The 18882-nt window shown below is 41.6% G+C and overlaps 2 protein-coding genes across 9 annotated transcripts in view; both read left to right on the forward strand.

The window, feature by feature from the left end:
* Window positions 1-488: 488 nt before the first annotated feature.
* Window positions 489-1602, forward strand: LOC109450178 (UDP-glucuronosyltransferase 3A1). Its single transcript, XM_074326737.1, is given in 5 exon segments — window positions 489-508; window positions 638-848; window positions 850-916; window positions 919-1097; window positions 1099-1602. Coding segments are annotated over 5 exon segments (681 nt in total). The 3' UTR covers window positions 1303-1602.
* A 1504-nt stretch (window positions 1603-3106) lies between these two features.
* The window catches only part of CAPSL (calcyphosine like), a 52490-nt gene continuing 36714 nt past the window's right edge, over window positions 3107-18882 (forward strand). For 2 of the 8 annotated variants that reach the window (XM_074329008.1, XM_074329009.1), the window contains exon 1: window positions 13175-13508. In XM_074329008.1, coding sequence (XP_074185109.1) covers window positions 13473-13508 — 36 coding nt within the window. In that variant the 5' untranslated portion in view covers window positions 13175-13472. Of the gene's footprint in view, window positions 3241-5809; window positions 5912-13170; window positions 13509-14153; window positions 14239-18882 lie in introns of those variants that run through there. The other 6 variants (XM_074329012.1, XM_074329013.1, XM_074329014.1 and 3 more) reach the window with 6 other exon arrangements.

The following is an 18882-nucleotide window of genomic DNA, read 5'->3' on the forward strand; positions in this document are numbered from 1 at the left end:
CTCATTCGCTGGCCCTTAAAAAGGAACCCAGGCCACAACCACCGTTTTGAAGGATTTCCTGCCAATGGAGTGTGAAGACGTTTGTTGGCCCAATAGTTGAAAGCAAGAGACTGGCAGATGACACGAGAACACAGCTTTTAGAATAGTTTGTCTAGTAGAAAATGCTGTTCCTCCACTTCTGTTGTTGGGACCCTGTCATCAAGATGCTTACATCCCCAGGAAAACAGGTCCTACATGGGCACTTGTGAGAGCAAAGTTAACTTATAATTGAAGGTCGTACAGAGCATCAATAAATGAGCTTCAGCATATGGCCAGTAGAGAGAGATGCGGCCATAGCTGCTAGCATCTCCCAGAGCAGGACAAGAATCTAAAGACGGGTAGGATTGAGGGGAAGAAATAGGAACGTTGTAAGCATCAGAAAGACTCATGGTAAAGACAAACACAAGGAAAGGGCGTGCTGGATTTGGAGGTCATAACAATGCTGGTACATGGAGCAGAAAGTGCCCAGGTGGGAGCCGTACAACAGGTGGCTTGCGGCCGGAAGGGCTTTACCTTGTGGTGCTGAGATTCTTTTGTTGTTTTCAGATGAACACTTTCTGTGAATATAGAATATCTCTCACTTTTTTTCTTCTTGCAGAAAGTCATTTACAAACCTTTTGAAGATGAAAGAGCTCCATGCAACTCAGTGTAGCCAGTTGTTGAGAAGGACAGATATCACAGGCCCCTTAAAGAGTGAGAGTTCCAGCCTGGTGGTGGTTGATGGTGTAGAATGCTGTGCTCTCCTGATTGCTGAGAAACTTGGATGGCCATCTGTGACTATCCTTACGAGCACATTTGGAGTTATGAATTTGGGGGCTGCCTGTGTCTGTGCTTTAGGCACCAGCATTCCTCTCCTCCCTTACAGATCACATGGATTTCGGGGCCGAGTGAAGAAGTCTCTGATGTGCCTAATTTCTGCCTTGAGGGGATGGTATATCAATGCTCAGTTTGATAGCACTATCAGAGAACATTTCCCAGAAGGCTCCAGGCCAGTGTCATTTCATCTTTCACTGAAAACAGAGCTGTGGTTTGTTAATTCTGACTTTGCCTTTGATTTTTCCTGCACCCCCCACCTCCCTTCCTAACACTGGTTATAATGGAGGTTTAATGGCCAAACCTGTTGAACCAACACCTCCAGTAAATAAAACCTTTATACTCCATTTGGATGTGAGGAATCACCCTTGTCATGGTGCTGGTAGTGCAGAGATGGCAATTGCTCAGACACAGGGTAAAGGCAAGTTTATCTTTCAAAGAAATTGCTAAGCGGTTCTCCAAGGTGATGATACAATCTTATATTGCAACCAGCAGCACCCCAGAGTTTCAGGAACTCCACATCCTTGTCAACATTGGGTGTTGTCAGTCTTTTTAATTTTAGATATTCTGGTGAGTGTGCGATGGTACCTCCAGCTTCAATTTTTCATTTCCTTGATGACCATTGATGTTAAACATTTTTTTCATGTGTTAACAATCATTTTTATATTCTCTTTTATGAAGTGTCTGTTGATCTTTAGCCCATTGTTAGTTAGGTTGTTGGCTTTTAATTGTAGATTTGTAGAAGTTCTTTATCTGTTCTGGATAAAGATCTTTTATCAGATATATGCATTCTGAATATGGTTCTCAGTGTGCAGGTTGCCTATTCGTTTTCTTACTATTGTCTTTTGATGAACAGAAACATTTATGTCTGATGAAGCCTGGTTCATCAACTTTTTTTCTTTTATGATCTAAAAAAAATCTTTGCCTATCTCCAGGTGATAAGGATAGTCTCCTACGCTTTCTTTTTCTATAGGCTTTTTAGTTTTAGATTTTACATTTAAGCCTATGATCCATCTTGAATTCATGTTTGTATGTGGAGGAATTTAGGGGTCTCGAATTTTTTTTACTACTCCAAGTAATCTTGGGGGTTGTCAGAAAGAAAATAAATAGACAGTGGGTAAGGGGTGGAAATTAGAGCCTTGGTCACATGTGGAAGGCAGGCAGGGGGGCACTGGATTAAATGATTTATTTTATCTGTGACTCAGTGACCTCACGGACAATCTGAAACCCACTGTAACCAGAAAGTTCCAGTGTAGTGAACACACACGTTAGGAACAGCATTCCTTGACAATTATGAAATGTTATGCTTTGAAGCTCTTCATCTCCTTCCTTCCATTCAATGGGATGGATATGTCTATTCTGCCTAATCAGAAAGAAACATACACCCATCGGAGACAACCACAGAAGGTGAGGAGAGCCATTGTGCAAATTAAGACAAGAGCAACGAAACCTATGCCTTCTCTTAGAGGATGTATCCTCCAGCCAGGGCACAGGCCTTGGTGAGTGAAGATGGGCTGGTTTTAGCCCCCCACTGGCCTTCTTGGGGGCACCTCTTTGCAGTGAATAAACTACCAGTCCTGGCTGGTGTACCCCTCCCACCCAGCGTGATTCCATGCACACACACGCAGAGGGCAGTTTGATCGGCCAATGTAGATTTCCCTTAGGGATTTGCTCCCAGAGAGTGGAAACAAACTACTCTCAGGGAATGGACGCTGCTTCCAGAGACTAGTGTCCCTTAAGCTTGCAACATTGCCAGATATTTTAAGCAGGTACCTGGGGCATTTTGGGGCTGGAGAGGGCCCCCAGTATGAGGTAACTGGAGCAGTTAGACTGTAAGTGGAATGCCATAAGTTCAGGGAAGTATCCTGAAAATGGAGATGGGTCCCAGTCACTTGAAAGTGGAGATGTCATTGACATGATTTCCTAAGTGCCAAGCATTCTTGGTTCAGAATATTTCCTATGGGAGAGTGTGGCGATGACCGAAACAGGGGGGGTTAAGGGTAGAGTCACTAACCCCTCCCTCCCGCTCTCCTTGGTTAGGGAGGGTGAGGACAGAATACCCAATGAGGCATGCACCAAGGGAGGAGGGGCAGAAGGGACAGGGGACAGGCAGGGGAGAAAACAGGCAGGATCTGTCTGTAACCTCTTCCCCAGCTCCCACCAGCATCTTTGCCTCACCGTCTGCAGGCCTGTCTGTCCGGAGAGCGCACAGGTCCCTGTGTGTGGCACAGGGCGCAGGACGCAGGTTGCAGGGGCCCAATGCTGTATGGTCAGCTGCTTCTACAGGAGCGAGCATGGCCACGCAGCGGGCGCTGCTCCTAGTCAGCCTCCTTCTGCCTGGGCTCCTGTTCTCAGAAGCCGCCAAAATCCTCACGGGGACCTTGATGGGTGAGTGTTTGGCCAAACAATTCAGTGACAGGTGTGTTGTGGGAACCTGTGCCAGGGCTCAGGCAAACAGGACTTAGTCAGAGTGTCATCCTATGTGGTTTTCCAGACTGGGCAGATTTGTGTCTCAGGCTAGAGGATGAAGAGGTAGGCACTTTTGTGGGGCCAGAGATGGGCCTCTACTGCCCCTGAGATGGAGAAGATAGTTCTGGAGAAAACAGAAATACCCTTTGCTCTCTCTGTTCAGAAGGCACTCCCCGCTGATGCAGGGATGGGGCCAGAAGGTTAGATCCAGCCGCAGTGCAGGAGAACCTGGGCCTCCTCCTCCAGAGAGCAGCCTGGACATTCAGAGGCTCACCCTAAGCTTCTGGGGGGTGAGCAGCAGTTATCAGTAGAGACTGGCCAGCATTTGCAGGCTCTTGGAGGTCTGGGAAAGGTGGTCCTGAAAGCAGCAGCACTAATTTTCTGAGCTTTCACAGGAGCCAAGGTGGAGCAGGGAAGATATTTAAATGACAGTTAGGAGGGTGGAGTGTTTTCCTCCAAGGAAACATAGAGATCTCACCAGGGCTGAGGAGAGGAGGGCCCCTGCATATTTGAATCTCTCCCAGTCCCCCCCACCCCACGCCCTTCAGCCCTGCTGCTGAACTGTTTGAAGGACACCTGCGGCTGTTAATTCTGCGTTTTGTGGCCTCAGGATTTTATTTCCTTTACTTTTGCACCAAAGTGAATAGAAGATGAAAGGGAGAAATGTATCAGGTTAAAGAGGTCATCATAGAAGGGGGCTTTCCCAATGGATGGTGGGTGGGATCTCTTAGATCAGTTTTATATCTCCATGAATCTGGGAATCTTTATGCTGGAAGGATCATAAATCACCTAATTCAGGCCCCACTATGTTTTCCTGAGCAGGAAACTAAGAATCAGGAAAGAGCTGTGCCTTTTACAAGAGCACACCAAACCTCCCTGATGGCACACACCTGAAATTTACTCAGGCTTTCCTACCCCAGGACCATCCTCTCCACAGCTTCCACTCACACCTTTTTTTAGTGGGGAATTTCCCCCCCCTTTCCCTCCTCCCCCCCTCACTCCGGTTCAAGCCATTGTTTGTCAGTCTAGTTGTGTAGGACACAGCTCCCTGACCCACACTGGTATTAGGAGCTTTGCACTTCCCCCCCCCCCCCGCCCCCCGCAGTCGGTCACCGGTGGTCGGCCACTCATAGCAGTTCACTGGCAGCCCACGGCAGCACACAGCAGCTCACGCTGGCTTCCAGCCACTCACGCTGCAGTGGGGAGTTTTTAAAATCACTCTTTAAGAAACCCTGTAACTCCATTCCATTTGAAATATGTATATATATATTTTTTAAATCTTTCTGATTGTTAGTTGCAATGAAGCAAAACAGCTTCCTCACTTCTTGACAGTACACGTTGTCCTGCCTCAGACTCCAAAGGGAGCTGGTGGGGTTTGTGGGGGGCTGGAAGCCCTGGCTCTGCCCCAGAATGCACTTGGGCTCAGCAAGACCCTCTATGATTGGATGGATGTGTGGTCAGCCCCTTCTTCCCAGTTCTGAGGTTTTACATGGATTAAAATGTGAGCAAAGGGTGTAGGAGATTTGTACTTCATATATCCCCTGTGACTTCAGTCTATACAAGTTTGGGTATAAAAAACCCTCAGAAATAGCTACAGTATTTCCCTAGCACTGCACTCCTCTAACCCTCATCTCCAAACTTCTGGCATTTGGTGTTAATTTCTCTCCTGATCTTTCTCTGCTGCTGGGACCCTTAGCTTCAAGCAAAGGCCTCATGTTGGACCTGGTTCTAGGAGAAAGCATTGATGTGAGGGAACTTGCATCTCCTCAGAGGCCCAAGTTCTCTTTCTTTAGGATCCCAGGATTGCCCTAGGATGGGTGGTGTCTCAGTGTCTCATACATCTAGGATCCTGCAGGCCCACCCTATGAATGCAGTTATCCTGAATGTGGTATTTTGATATTCTGCAAAATTCAGGTCCCACCTGAGAAATGGCCTGCCAAATGCATGAAACAGCCTGCCACTCCTTGAATCTCAAGAACGTCAACTTTAAGTGGTAGCTTCATTTCATGTCCTTTCGCTCCAATGACTGTTTCTTGGACTCATTTTTAAGTTTCCATGTTTCTGGCTCCTACTAACATAAATTTCCAAAGAGGATTCCAGAAATAGCTCTCACTGATTGCCAGTTATGAAGCATTCACACTAACATGCATAGCCAAAATTTCCACCAGTGCAGTTATTTCTTTAGGACGTGGTGTTTCTATAAGGCCCTGGCTAAAATGCAACATGTACCTTAGGGCGAGGAGACCACAAGTCACAAGAGGGAAGTTTGATGGAAGTTTGCCACAAGTAAAGGACTTGGGCCAGCAGGCTCTGGGTGCATGGGCTAGGGGCTTACTCAGATGGCAAGAGATCGACTGATTAAGCTCAGCTCTTTTACTCACCATCAACTCTCTGTTTCCCTACCCCTCGTCTTCTGGATTTATCATCCCGTCAACCTCAGAACCTCTATTCTCATCATTACAAAAATGATGTTGTTTATTGTTCCTAGGTGGAAGCCATTATCTACTGATGGACCGGGTGTCTCAGATTCTTCAGGATCATGGTCATAATGTCACCATGTTTTACCAGACAGCAAATTTAGTGATGCCAGGTATCTTTTCCCACTAATTCTTAGTATCTTCTACTATGGACAAAGAACAACAATGCCTTCTGCATAGAAGGGCTTTTTGAATGGTTTTTAAAATCTAACTGGATTGTATGAATGAATAAAGGTGTGCGTGCGTGTGTGTGTGTGTGTGTGTGTGTGTGTGTGTGTGTTTATGTAAGGTGTTGGAGAACTCATTGGCTCTGTCGACCAGGACACCACACACTGTAGCCTCGTGTTTTTCTCCCTTACCTAGACATCTACTCCATTCCAAGCAAACTTCCACACATTATTACAGACTATTTTGGAAACTGCTACTTTATAGTGTGGCTTGAAAATATGTTGAACAGAAATTTTCAGCCATATGTAAGATGTCTAATAGGTAAGCATCACTTTTCTTTTCCTACAAAACAGATTACTTTCTCCTTTCACGAATTTAAGACAGCTTTCTCTGGGAGTCTCTTAGTTACGCAACTATGATGAAAATCTCTCATTGAGATGATCTTGTTTTGAAAATTCAGTGAATGCCTATGAGTTTGTGAGTACTGATGTTGGAAATTCTTAATTGACTCATTAAAGCCAAAGAATTTTTAGCTGAAATAAGCTCATAAATCGTATCAACTCTTGTCTGTTGACAGAGAAGGAAACAGCAGCCCAGAGAACTTAAATGGTTTCCTCAAGGTCACATGGCAAGTTAATAAGCGTGTTGCGTGGATTTAGGACTGGAAAGCCTAGCTTGCTCAATCTGAAGCATTGTTCAGGCTTTGATTTTTAAAAAATCCAATATTAAACAGCATCTTTGAGGAGCAAAATTCTGATTCATTATAAAACTTTGAAGGTGACTTCAGGCTTTGTTATCGTTCATATTATTTTAAAGCAATATTTTTCTTTCTGTGAACATTTCTTTTAAATGTTTTATTTCGTAAAATATACATAATATAAAATTGACCATTTTAACCATTTTTGCGTACAATTTATTGACTTTAAGTCCATTCATATTGTTGTGCAACCATCACCACCATCCATCTCCAGAACTTTTTTATTATCACAAACTGGAACTCCGTATACATTAAACAATAACTACCCAATTACCCATTGTCCTCAGCCCCGGGTAACCACTACTCTACTTTATTTCTCTTATAATTTGACTAATCTAGATAGCTCATATAAGTGGAATCATACAATATTTCTCCTTTTCTGTCTGGATTATTTAACTCAACAAATGAGGTCTGACAATTAAGTTCACAAACTTATTGCAATGATGTTGCTAAACTTTTTTGATATCAGACGGATTATTCATTATGAATTTGTACCAACTGGACAAACAGTTCACCAAGTTTACTATTTAGAAGTGCTGAAAAGGCTCCATGAAAAAGTTAGACGACCTGAACTTTTTGCCAACAATTCATGGCTCTTGCATTGTGACAATGCACCAGCTCACATGGCACTGTCTGTGAGGGAGTTTTTAGCCATTAAACAAATAACTGTATTGGAACACCTTCACTATTCACCTAATCTGGCCCCCAATGACTTCTTTCTTTACCTAAAGATAAAGGAAATATTGAAAGGAAGAAATTTTGATGACATTCAGGACTTCAATGGTAATACCACAAAAGTTCTGATGGCCATTCCAGAAAGAGTTCCAAAATTGCTTTAAGGGTGGACTAGTCACTGACATCAGTGCACAGCTTCCCAAGGGGAGTACTTGGAAGGTGACCGTAGTGATATTCAGCAATGAGGTATGTAGCATTTTTTCTAGGATGAGTTTCTCGAACTTAATTGTCTGGCCTCGTATGTCTGCAAGGCTCATCCAAATTGTAGCATGTATCAGAATTTTCTTCCTTTTTAAGACTGAATAACATTCCATTGTATGTATATACCACATTTTGTTTATCCATTCATCTGTTTATGGACATTAGGGTTTTTTCCATCTTTTGGATATTGTGAATGATGCTACTATGAACACTTTAGAGTACAAATGCCTGTTTGAATTCCTACTTAAAACCATTTTAATCACCTTCTAAACTAGGTTCTGTATTCTTCACTCAACATCATATATATATATATATATATATATATATATATATATATATATACTTTATATATATGTATATATATATACATATATATATATACACACATATATATTTATAAACTTTTGCAATTGCCTTGACTGCAGAGCTGATTAAATAGCTGTATTGTATTAATAATTTCTAAGTTTAAAAATTGTAATTCAATTTAATTAAAATGTTAAATTAAGTTAGATTAAAAAATAATTTGGCAACTCGCATGAACTTTGAGAAGCTACTAAAAGCTATAGACCTTTTACCCCTTAAACAAGTGTATGTACACTAAAATCTACATAAAATTCAGGGAGTTCATGAGTCCCTTCATTTTTATCCTTAGGTTTCAGGTTTAAGAGTCTAGAGTTTCTCTCAATATTCCCCAATAATGGGCATTTAAGGCTTTGAGAAAGCATATTCATTCATCACTTTAGGAGTAGAGCGTGGCTAGATGTCTGCAAATAAGGAAAACATATAATATTATTTCTGACCTGATGCCTATTTCAATGTATTGAAATATTTGACCATTTATTAATTCCTGGTTTGAACACATTTCCCACCTTGTTTCTTTATTTATAACTTTAGGAAACCAATGATATTAGTCACTGAAGATATAAAGATTTCTAATACAAGTACTACTGTCCAACCAATCTGGAAGCACAATTGGTTTATAGGTAGAGGCCAAAACGATATTGAGGACATGATAGGAAAAGCCTAGATTGCCACACACAGACTGTTAGAAGAAACACAGATATTATGAACTCAGAAGGAAGTGAAGAGCACAGTAGAGAAAATCTACATTATCTGTTAAAATTAATAAACAGAAACGTCATTTAAAATGGAGGCTAGAAGAGAGAATTCCACTTACATGTCACTGAATGCACACCACTGACCCCAACAGGAAGAGACAGTAGCTTGGGTTTCAACAGAAAGTGATACTACATTACTTCCTCAGTAGGAGAAAGAAAAGATTCCTCCTCGGCCAGCAACAACTCAGCCAATGAGAGACTTCCTAACTCAGCTAATGAAAAGTCACTCATGTCAAACTTTCAGTTTCCTCCAATGGCTCTTCCTTTATAACAGCCTTTCCCAAACCAGAAAGGAGTGTTCCTCTCTTTTGTTTCTCTGGACTTGCATGTGGTTCGCCATTAAACTGCATGTCCCAAATTGCAATTCTTGGTGTTCCTGAATAAACCCATTTTGCTGGACATATTTCTGGCTGTCTATTTGTTTAAGGTCAACATGTCTTATACAACATGTAAATCATCCTAAATGGAATTTTGATAGAAATGTAGATATTAAAGGAGTCTTGCTGTTTATAATAAAATGTGAGAAGAAAGAGAGAAATTGTAAGAAGAACTATTAAACAGAAGGAAATTAGAACTTCATGATTTTGGAAATTTTCAGCCTATTCAGATTGCAAAAGATTCTAAAATTAGGGGATTCACTGTCAGTAAAGCAGTTAATCCTTTACCTTTGTAGAGAAAACTAGAGGTGTGGCTAGACAACTTTTTGCTATTGCCCCTGGAGGATTAAAAGGTCAGAATATTCAGTCTCACAGAGAGCTCTTTGAAGATTACGTGTGTGGCTCACGGATCCCCTCAGATATGTTGGCAGAAGTCAAAAATTAGAGATGAAATTATTTTTAAATATCTGTGGAGCAGCCTCTTGTCTAGTGGAATGAATTCCCATGACACACCCAGGAGATCCACAAGGTACTTGAGAATTTTATACTAGAAGAAACACTGCCAGTTTGGACTAAAATGGACTGAGAGAGGAACATGAAAGAAGGCCATCAGACTCCACAAAATTAAGGAACAGGCTGACAAACTATTCAACTTCAAACTCATGATTTCTTTCATGAAGAACAAAGAACACTAAGGGCAAAGCTGTGAGTTCAGAGGTAGAGATTTAAGCTCACAAAGCTGAGAGACAAATCACAGAGGATTGTTTCTTGTCCTTACAATCTAATATTTGCCCAGTTGGATGTCAAAATTTCTTAGGACTCACTTTTTCCCTCCATTTTGTCCTATTTATAATGATAATGTCAGTAACTGTCCCACTATTGTTTCTTGGGAACAGATAACTTGTTTCCTAGTTAATAGGTCCTCAGATGGAGAAATTTCCCCCCTGAATGGATTATGTCCAGACTCTCATTGATACTTGATTAAATTATTTGGGTAATATAATCCGGGACTTTTGAGCTGATAATATTTAAATGAGATTTTGAACTATGAGTTGATAATGTGATGGTTTGAGACTTTGGGGGATGGGGTGCATGTGACATATAGATGAGTGTTTGAGGTACAGAGATCAGAACGCCTTCTAAAGATATGTCATGTCCTAATCCCTGGAACCAGTGAATATGCTACCTTATATGGCAAAAAGACTTTGCAGATGTGATTAATAAAAAGACTTTGAGATGGGGAGATTATACTGGATTGTCCAGGTCGGCCCAATGTAATTACAAAAAGTCCTAAAAAAAAAAAAAAAAAAAAAAAAAACACGTGGCAGAAGAGTAAAGAAGTAAATGTGATGATGGAAGGAAAAGTCAGAGTGATGTGATTGCTAGTTGAAGAGAGGCCATGAGCCAAGGAATGAAGGAAGTTACTAAAAGCTGGAAAAGACAAGAAAACAATTTGTCCCCTATAGCCGCTAGGAAGTCCCCTATAGAAGGAATGCAGGTCTGCCCACACCTTGCTTTCATCCCAGGGAGACCTGTTTTGGACTTTTCCTTGCCAGAGCCAGAAGATAGTAAATGGGTGTTGTTTTAAGCCACTAACTTTATAGGAATTTGTTAAAGCAACAATAGGAAACTAATAGAGCCATCAAGGTGGACAAGAGAACTCTGGAGCCACGAGAAGAGGTTGTACTGAATGGGATTTGACCTTTATTCAATAATGTACACAGAAAGACATTGCCTGTTAGTTCACACCATGCACAAAAATTAACTCAAAGTGTATCGTAGACCTAAATATAAATGATGACACTATAGAAGTTCTAAAAGAAAGTCCTTTTAATCTATGGTAGTCACAGATTTATTATTCAAAACACGAAAGCTCAAATCATAAACACATTTGAAAAACTGGACTTTACCAAAATGTAAAACTTTCACTCTTTTAAAGAGACCAGTAAGAAAACAAAAGGTAAGCCACAAACTGGGAGAAAGTATTTCAGACAAACAACTTATATCTAGAATATCTGAATACATCTTATAACCCAGGATAAAAATGGACAAAAGGTTTGAACAGACACTTCGCAAAAGAAGATACACAAATGGCCAATAATCACATGAAAAGTTACTCAACACATTAGTTATCAGAGAAATGCGAAGTAAAACCACAGTTAGTTATCACAACACATCTACTAGAGTTAAAAAGACTGACCATACCAGTAGTTGGCAAGGAGACAGAGCTACTGGAATTCATACATTCCATGCCGATGAGAGAGTAAAATAGTACAGCCACTTAAGGCAATTGCTCTGTGGTTGCCAGAACAGTTAAGTGTACACCTGCCATATGACCCAGCCATTGCATTTGTAGGTATTTCCTCAAGTTAAATGAAAACGTGTATTCACCTGAAAAGGTGTACACAGATGTTCATAGTGGCTTTATTTGTAATAGCCCCCAGACTAAAAACAAACTAAATGCCCATCAGGAGGTGAATGGACAAACAAGCTGTGATATATCCATAAAATGGACTATTGCTCAGCCATATAAAGGGACACACTACGATACACACCACAGTATCAAAGAATCTCAAAATGATCATGCTGAGAAAAAGAAGCCAGACTCAAAGAAGTGATTCCACTTACATAAAACTCGAGAAAATATAAACTAATCTGTAGTGACAAAAAGCAGATTAGTGGTTGCATGAGGCTGTGGGCTGAGGTAGGGTGAACTGCAAATGGGGTCTTGGAAATGTTTTGTATCTTGCTGTCAGTGGTGGTTTTGTAGGTGTATATACATCGATCAAAACAAAGAAGATGCAGTTTGTTGTTCACAAATTGGTCCTAAAAATTGAATTGAAAGTCCCTGTGGGTAAGACACGTTTTTAACTGTCTTTCCATTTGGGCACCTTAAAGTTTAGTATTCATGAATTAGTGTTGCATTTGAACAGAATTGAAAATGTGAATACATTATAATAATTTCCAAAATAACAGAGAAGGTACAATTTTGAAGAGGGAGGGTATACAAGTGAGTGTGTACAAGAAGTAGAGCCATTTCCTGGGGAATCAGAGGACTAATGGTGAACAGCCTAAGATCAGATTCAAGTTCCCGGACTCAGACCTCATCCACGTTTATTTTGTGAGGGAGACCTGAGGTCCTTCCATAATTACAACATAGAATCATACACGTGAGAAATCATAAGCACAGGCAAAATATTTAATTTGTTAAGCTTTGTGGTGCTTGAAACGTGACATACACTAAGGATTTACATATAAAATACACATATTTGGAGGTGCACTTTAAGATTCTGAGATGAAGTTCAACATGTCATTTATGTTTCCCTTTGTTATGTAGTTGTTCTTCTGCTTGTCTGTTTCTACATTACCATCAGACGTGATCACATATTGATTCTTTGTGTGCCTATCTACACTAAATGCTCAGTGGATGTGATTCTTTTTCCCATGTCAATCTTCTATTGTTACATTTATCACATCCTAACCGCAGGTTATTGCAAGATGGTTAAGTTATTTATTTACTGTCATCCATGTAAAAGGAAATAAATGAAATGCTTGTGGTCTAATACAAATCTATTTAGTACAAGGAACTACCTATTTTTGAAAAGCACATTTTGTAGTCTTAAGTGTCCTTAATATGAATACAGTTTACCCAGCTCACTAATTTGCTTCAACCAACATTGGCTGATTTCGTGTTTGTACCAAGTACCGTGCTGGGCACATTGGAAGATGCAAAAATGAACCAGACCCTCTCTTAGTCCTCTAAGAGCTCTCAGTGGGTTCCCATTGGCTTCCTGATTGATTCAAAGGCAGGTTTACCTGTCATTGGTGATGCATCTTGTCTAAGTGGTTGCTCCTTAATAGCTTACTAATTTAACTTAGTAATTTCACTCAGTGAGAGTGAAATGAGCCGTTTAATACCACGAGGTTGGCTGCAGAAGGAGGGGTGTTTTTGGTCAGTACCTATTACTGCTTGGTAGGTGTCACACACCATAGGGTGGGGCTTTCTGGGAATAGCATCTAACCCCAAAAGGGAGACAAAGGACAGATTTTTGAACACATAGACTTTTTTGGCCCCTCAAATCGCACCTTGCTGGAAATCTCCTCAATCAAGGCAAATTGTCATTAAAATCCACAGACAATACCACCTCCTTGACCTCCAGGGCAAGTCTGAGAAGTTAACAAGGCAGATACAATGTGCACTCTAGAGATTATAGAAACCAATGACCACACTTGCCTGACTACATATAATGTAAAATGCAGAACAGAAAGCGGAACTTAGGTCTTCGTAGTTCTAATCCTTGGTTCATTGCCCCGTTTCATGACGGAAGTGCACGAAGGGGCGGCAGTGAAGGAGGTAAGGGGGCTGTTGTAGGTACAACAGTGAAAGAGAACATGGTTTAGGTATGTTGTTCGAAACAGGGCCTCTTATCTGGCAAACTTATTGTTAAGGGACAAGGGTAGAAAGAGTTGAGGAGTGAAACGAGGAGAAGAGAAAAGAAACTAATGATGGAAATGGTGGGAAATGGCCTCCTATCAGTGTGTAGATACAGAGGCCTTTGAATCACCTTTCATTATGCCTGCCCGCTCCCAGGTGTTGTGCTTTTAAGTGTCACCTGATAATAGCACCCTAGCAGTAAGCTGCCTGGTGTAGGCAGAAGGGCAGGAAGATTGCTAAAGAAGTAAGAGAATTTGCTGAACATAATCTTACACAACGTGAGAGGCAAGTTTTGATGCCTTTCTAGAAACCAAACTGTTGCCAGCAAAACTTCCTGCTGGCTTCTTCCTTAAGGCAAACAGCTTGGGCTTTCACTGGCACTGGATTTCCTAGGCAACAGAACTGTAAACTTGAGAAAAGGCAGGGCCAGGATATGGACTGACAATGAACTGAGCCAATCAGGCTGTGAGTATGCCACAGTGATTCCAAGCCATCCAATTGGCACCAGAGGGCAGACTAAGAGGTGTGAGGAGGAAAGGGAAGAGGGAGGAGGCAAAGGGGCAGGGGAGGGGAACAGTCTCCCCAGTGCAGGAGAAAGCGTCCATAGTTTCAGTTCCAAGCAACTGGTGGCAACAGGTTAGAATTTAAGGTAAATCAATTTCTTTATGTATTAAGTTGAGATAATTACTTTTGTTTCATTTTAGGAGAGATGGAGATGGAGAGAGAGAGAGAGAGAGAGAGAGAGAGAGAGAGAGAGAGAGAGAGAGAGAGAGAGAGAGAGAGAATGATTACTTTCAAAAAGAAGCCCTAAATGTTGGTGTGAGTTCTTGGCTGTCAGTCTAGGCAGGAAAGCTTAGTGTTGGGAGAGGCTTTTGTCACCTTTGTGAAGAGGTGCTCAGATACAAATGTATAACAATTTCATTCAGTAAAGGGGAAGGAAATAAACATCATTGAGCAGTTAGTTGCTAGGTACTGGGTACCTGAGTGTGAAGTGTTTGGGTAAACTGCTGTAACTAGACTGTATGACCATTGATAAAACTGAGCTTCAGGAGGGTTCAGTATCTGCAAGTCACACTTCTTAAATTATATGAATGTCTAACCACTATGCTGTATATCTGGAATTAATATAAAATAATATCGATTGTCAACTGTAACTGAAAAGTTTAAAAATGGGGGGAAGGTGAAGAGGAATAAAAGTTTCAAATGTCCAGGTATAAAACAAGTAAGTAATGTACAGTGTAGGGAATATAATGAATAATATTGTGATTGCGTGGTGCAGTGTCAGCTGGTTGCTGGACTTATCACAGTATCACTTCTTTAGGTCTAATTGTTGAATAACTGTGATGTACACCTGAAATTAATGCAATATTGTATGTTAGCTATATTTTAATAAAATTCTTAAAAGAATAGACAAGGTCCCTGCCCTCTTGGGACTTAACTGTTTAGATTTGCGCTGGTCAATAAATGCTGTAGTTACTAGGACGTGTGTCTACTGATCACTTAAAATGTGGCTTGTCCAAATTGAAATGTGCTGTAAGTGGAAAATGCATACTGGATTTCAAATACTTAGTATGAAAAAAGTTAAATATCTCAATTTTTCAAATGTTGATTGCATGTTAAAATGAGAATAGTTTGGATATATTTGGGGAAATAAAATATACTAAAATTTAAAAATAAAGACATACAAATTTAAAAAATTATATGCGAGTCATAAAACAAAAGATTGAGCTTTGATTCAGATCTTGGTTTGTCTGACATTCAAAGTTGTGCTATTTCTGCCATACCCTGCTGAATTGACCACTTAGAACCAGAATTCTTATTAAAGTGGACTGATACAGCTTACTAAAATTTATATCAGAGAGTTGATTTGCTTGATCATGAAGTGAAGAAGGACTGCAGTAAATGGCAATACCGTGTATCCACGTGTCTGCCCGCCTTGCCTTCAGTCTGGGATGTAGTTAAATCCTACTCAGTCGATGAAATTCTTCCCAATTTTTAGAGCTCTCATTTTCCCCTCAAAATCTTACAGCTATAGTAATCTCTTTATTTTGTAATTGTGTATTTTAAATACTGAGATTTAAATTGTGGGCATTCATTTGTATTTATATTCAAATAAAAATTACTCAATAACAATAGCTATTATCAATTCCAATAGCATCTTGTAGCAGCACGGTAAGTGCTGATGATATATATGATGACAGGGGACACCAAGGATACAGCCCTTTTCTTTAAGGACCTTATTATAGTCTAGTAGGACCGAGCAAAGAGGTATGTCACAGTGCATTGTGGGTGCTATGTGGTCTTGGCACAGATGCTACAAAGGAACACGTAAGCGCTTTCACTCTGCTGAGAGTGGTTCCGTGAGGCTTTATCATAGTGATTCTACCAGGAAGAGAAGGATGTCTCTAGACCAATAAGGGAGGGAGGGTGTCCCTGGAAATGAGGCAGTGTGTACAAAGGCACAGAGATAGAGGACATCATGGTGTCTTTGGGGTTTGTGACTAGGCGTAGATGCAAAATAGATATTGAAGGGTGGAGGAATCCTAGAAACAAGGCTAGAGAGACAGGCAGGGCCAATGTATGCATCAAATGCTAAGATGTTTGCTCTTTACCTGTACACAGTGAGGAGCCATCAAAGGGTTTTAGACGAGAGTAGGACGTTCAGATTTCCATTTTATAAAGATTGCTCTGACAGTCATCTGGAGGACAGATTGGAGGAGGCAAGACCGGAGGCAGGGAACCAGATAAGAGGCAGTTCCAATAGCGGAAATGGAAGATGACCAGGTCCTGCACTTAGATGGCTTCCATGGCAGTGGAGGTGAGAGAAGGAGCAGAGATGCAGGAGGTATCCATACGGTGAAATTCCACAGGACTCGGCCGCTGATTCGATGCAGAGGGTGAGAAGGCGTCTAGGATAATGTTCAGTTAATGGCCTGGGAAAACGGTGTTGCCATATCCTGAGGCAAGGAATAAAGAGAAAAAGATAATACATTTAGTTGTGCAACATTAAACTTGAAGTGTCTATAGGTTATTGAAGTGCACACATTTTGTGGGACATCTGAAATCTGGCTCCAAAGCTCGAGAAAGTGCATGAGTTGGAATAAAGATTTGAGAATCTTCATTGCGTCAGTGGATATGGCTGAGATTGCTATGGGATGGGATGAGAGTGAGCAGAAGATAAATAACTGAAGCCTGGGGGACAGTAGCTTTAAAAAAAGCAGACAGAAAACATGGGAGAGACCAAATAGACCAGACCTCAGAGGAAGGGAGACAGAGGAAATTTGATTCATAGACATTGAGAGAAAAGAATTTCAAGAAGGAAGAATGATCAATAGAGCAACTGTTGGGTGAAGTGAAATAGGGACTAAGAGTGCCTGTTGAATTTGGCAATCAGGTTGGCAATGACTCCTTGATAGTGTGTTCATTGGAGCATCAGAGTGCAGACCAAATTGCGGTGGATTGAAGTATGAATGGGGCATGAGCGAGTGGAGAAACTGGAGACTCTTTCAAGTAGTTTGGCTTTGAAGGTTCATAGCTAGAAGCAGTTGACGACTAAGGGACCATTGCAGATTCATGAACTAAAGGGGGATGCTGGTGGAGAGGAGGAAAAAAGCGTCACAGAAGACTGAGGGTCTGGGACAAATAGGAACATATGTTGTAGGTGGAGAGATTATTCTTAAATGGGAGGAAATTCAGCACTCCCTCTCGGGGAGGGAAGACAAAGTCAGGATGGTCTCGAGATAAATACCTCTGTAGTCTTGGAGGAAGGTGGTGTGCGTGAGTTCCTACCGGTAGCTCTGTTTTTACTGTGAGTTTCAAGACAAGCTGTACAGGAGAGCAGCAAAGGTGTGAATTGGCCTCAGAAAAGATTGAAAGAAGAACTTAACCAATGTCATATAGAAGCATCGTTGCATGTTTCTGAAGGCTCAGCTGTGGTTAAAGAATAAATGTCAGTAGCACCTGTCTACCCGGCTTGTGGGCTTGTTCTGTTGCTCTGGATAACCTGCCTTTAAGGAGAGGACTCACAAACAAATTGAGCCAAGTTAGGCATAAGGGAGTGTGGAAGATTGACGAATGAGGGCTGAGAAAGAAGGTGCTGGTAAAGAGTGGTCAGAATGATGCACTAAAGTGTCTAGAGTGGAGGGGGAAGGCAGTGGATCCATAAAGGAGAATGGGACAAATGACGGCTGTGGAGAAAATGCAGGACCATGAGTCTAGAGGTTTTGTAAGGTCACAAGCATCTGTGGTTGCAAGACTGAAACTGAAAGGTGGGAAGAAAATGGATGCTGAATTTTGAACTTTTAGAGACCAGCTTTGGCTGGTGACAAAATGTAAGAGATGGTCTAGAAAAGGCATGTGAATAGAGTGAGCAGGTGAAGTTGGTAGAAGTCAAGGTGCTTTAGAACCTTCATGGCTACATGTTGGACGGATTGTCTAGATGAGCCCTGAGGGTGCCCGGATTGATGAGGACACTTGGGATGCAGAGGAGGTCTCTGAGGCAGGACCCAGAGTCTTAGCAATTTAGGACAGGACAGAGCCAAAGAGGGACACAGGGAGGATGCCCAGCTGGGCTGTGCTTCAAAGAAGGATGTGAGGATGGGGCATGATGTGGAGGTGGCAGGTGTATTGCAGAGACTGTGAACTACCTTAGTACTTAGAATTTGGGGTAAGAGTCACCTTTATCGGAGAAGACTGCAGAAGGAGAGTTCCTCATGCAACTTCGGGTACCAGGTAGGATAAAGACATTGTACCAGTCAGCCTCTTGGCAGGAAATGGATGGCACATTCAAAAGTAGTGACAGAAAAGGATGAAATGAAGGACAGCTTGCAAAGCTATGGCTAGGGCTGAGGAATATAGATAAGGGATGAGGAAACACCCCCAGGCTGCCACAGTGAGGAGGGAAAATCATCCTTAGACCTGAAGGGTCAAGAAGAGGAGCCCTTACCGATCTCAGCCTGAGTGTTGCTCCAGAGAGCGCTGCGTTTGGTGTAAGACTGCAGTCACTGACAACTGTGGCTGGCGGAGGAAGCCCGGGATCTAAATACTCCAACTTCTCTCTCCTCCTGCCCTCAGATCTCCTGCTGGTGCCTCCCGGGGAATCAATCCAGCTGGAAGCCAGGGAACAGAGAAACCTGGTTAAGGCAGTTCACAGAGGTGGACTTCTTGTAGCACAGATATGGTTGGGGAATGGATCAGGATAGGGGTCTGGGCAGACAGAATACTGAGCTCAACAGTGAAGATTGTCAATGGTTCAGAGGCCAATGAGAATTAGCAGATTTATAATGGACAAAAG

This window comes from Rhinolophus sinicus, linkage group LG03 (genome assembly GCF_036562045.2).
Source record: "Rhinolophus sinicus isolate RSC01 linkage group LG03, ASM3656204v1, whole genome shotgun sequence".
Lineage (NCBI taxonomy): Eukaryota > Metazoa > Chordata > Mammalia > Chiroptera > Rhinolophidae > Rhinolophus > Rhinolophus sinicus.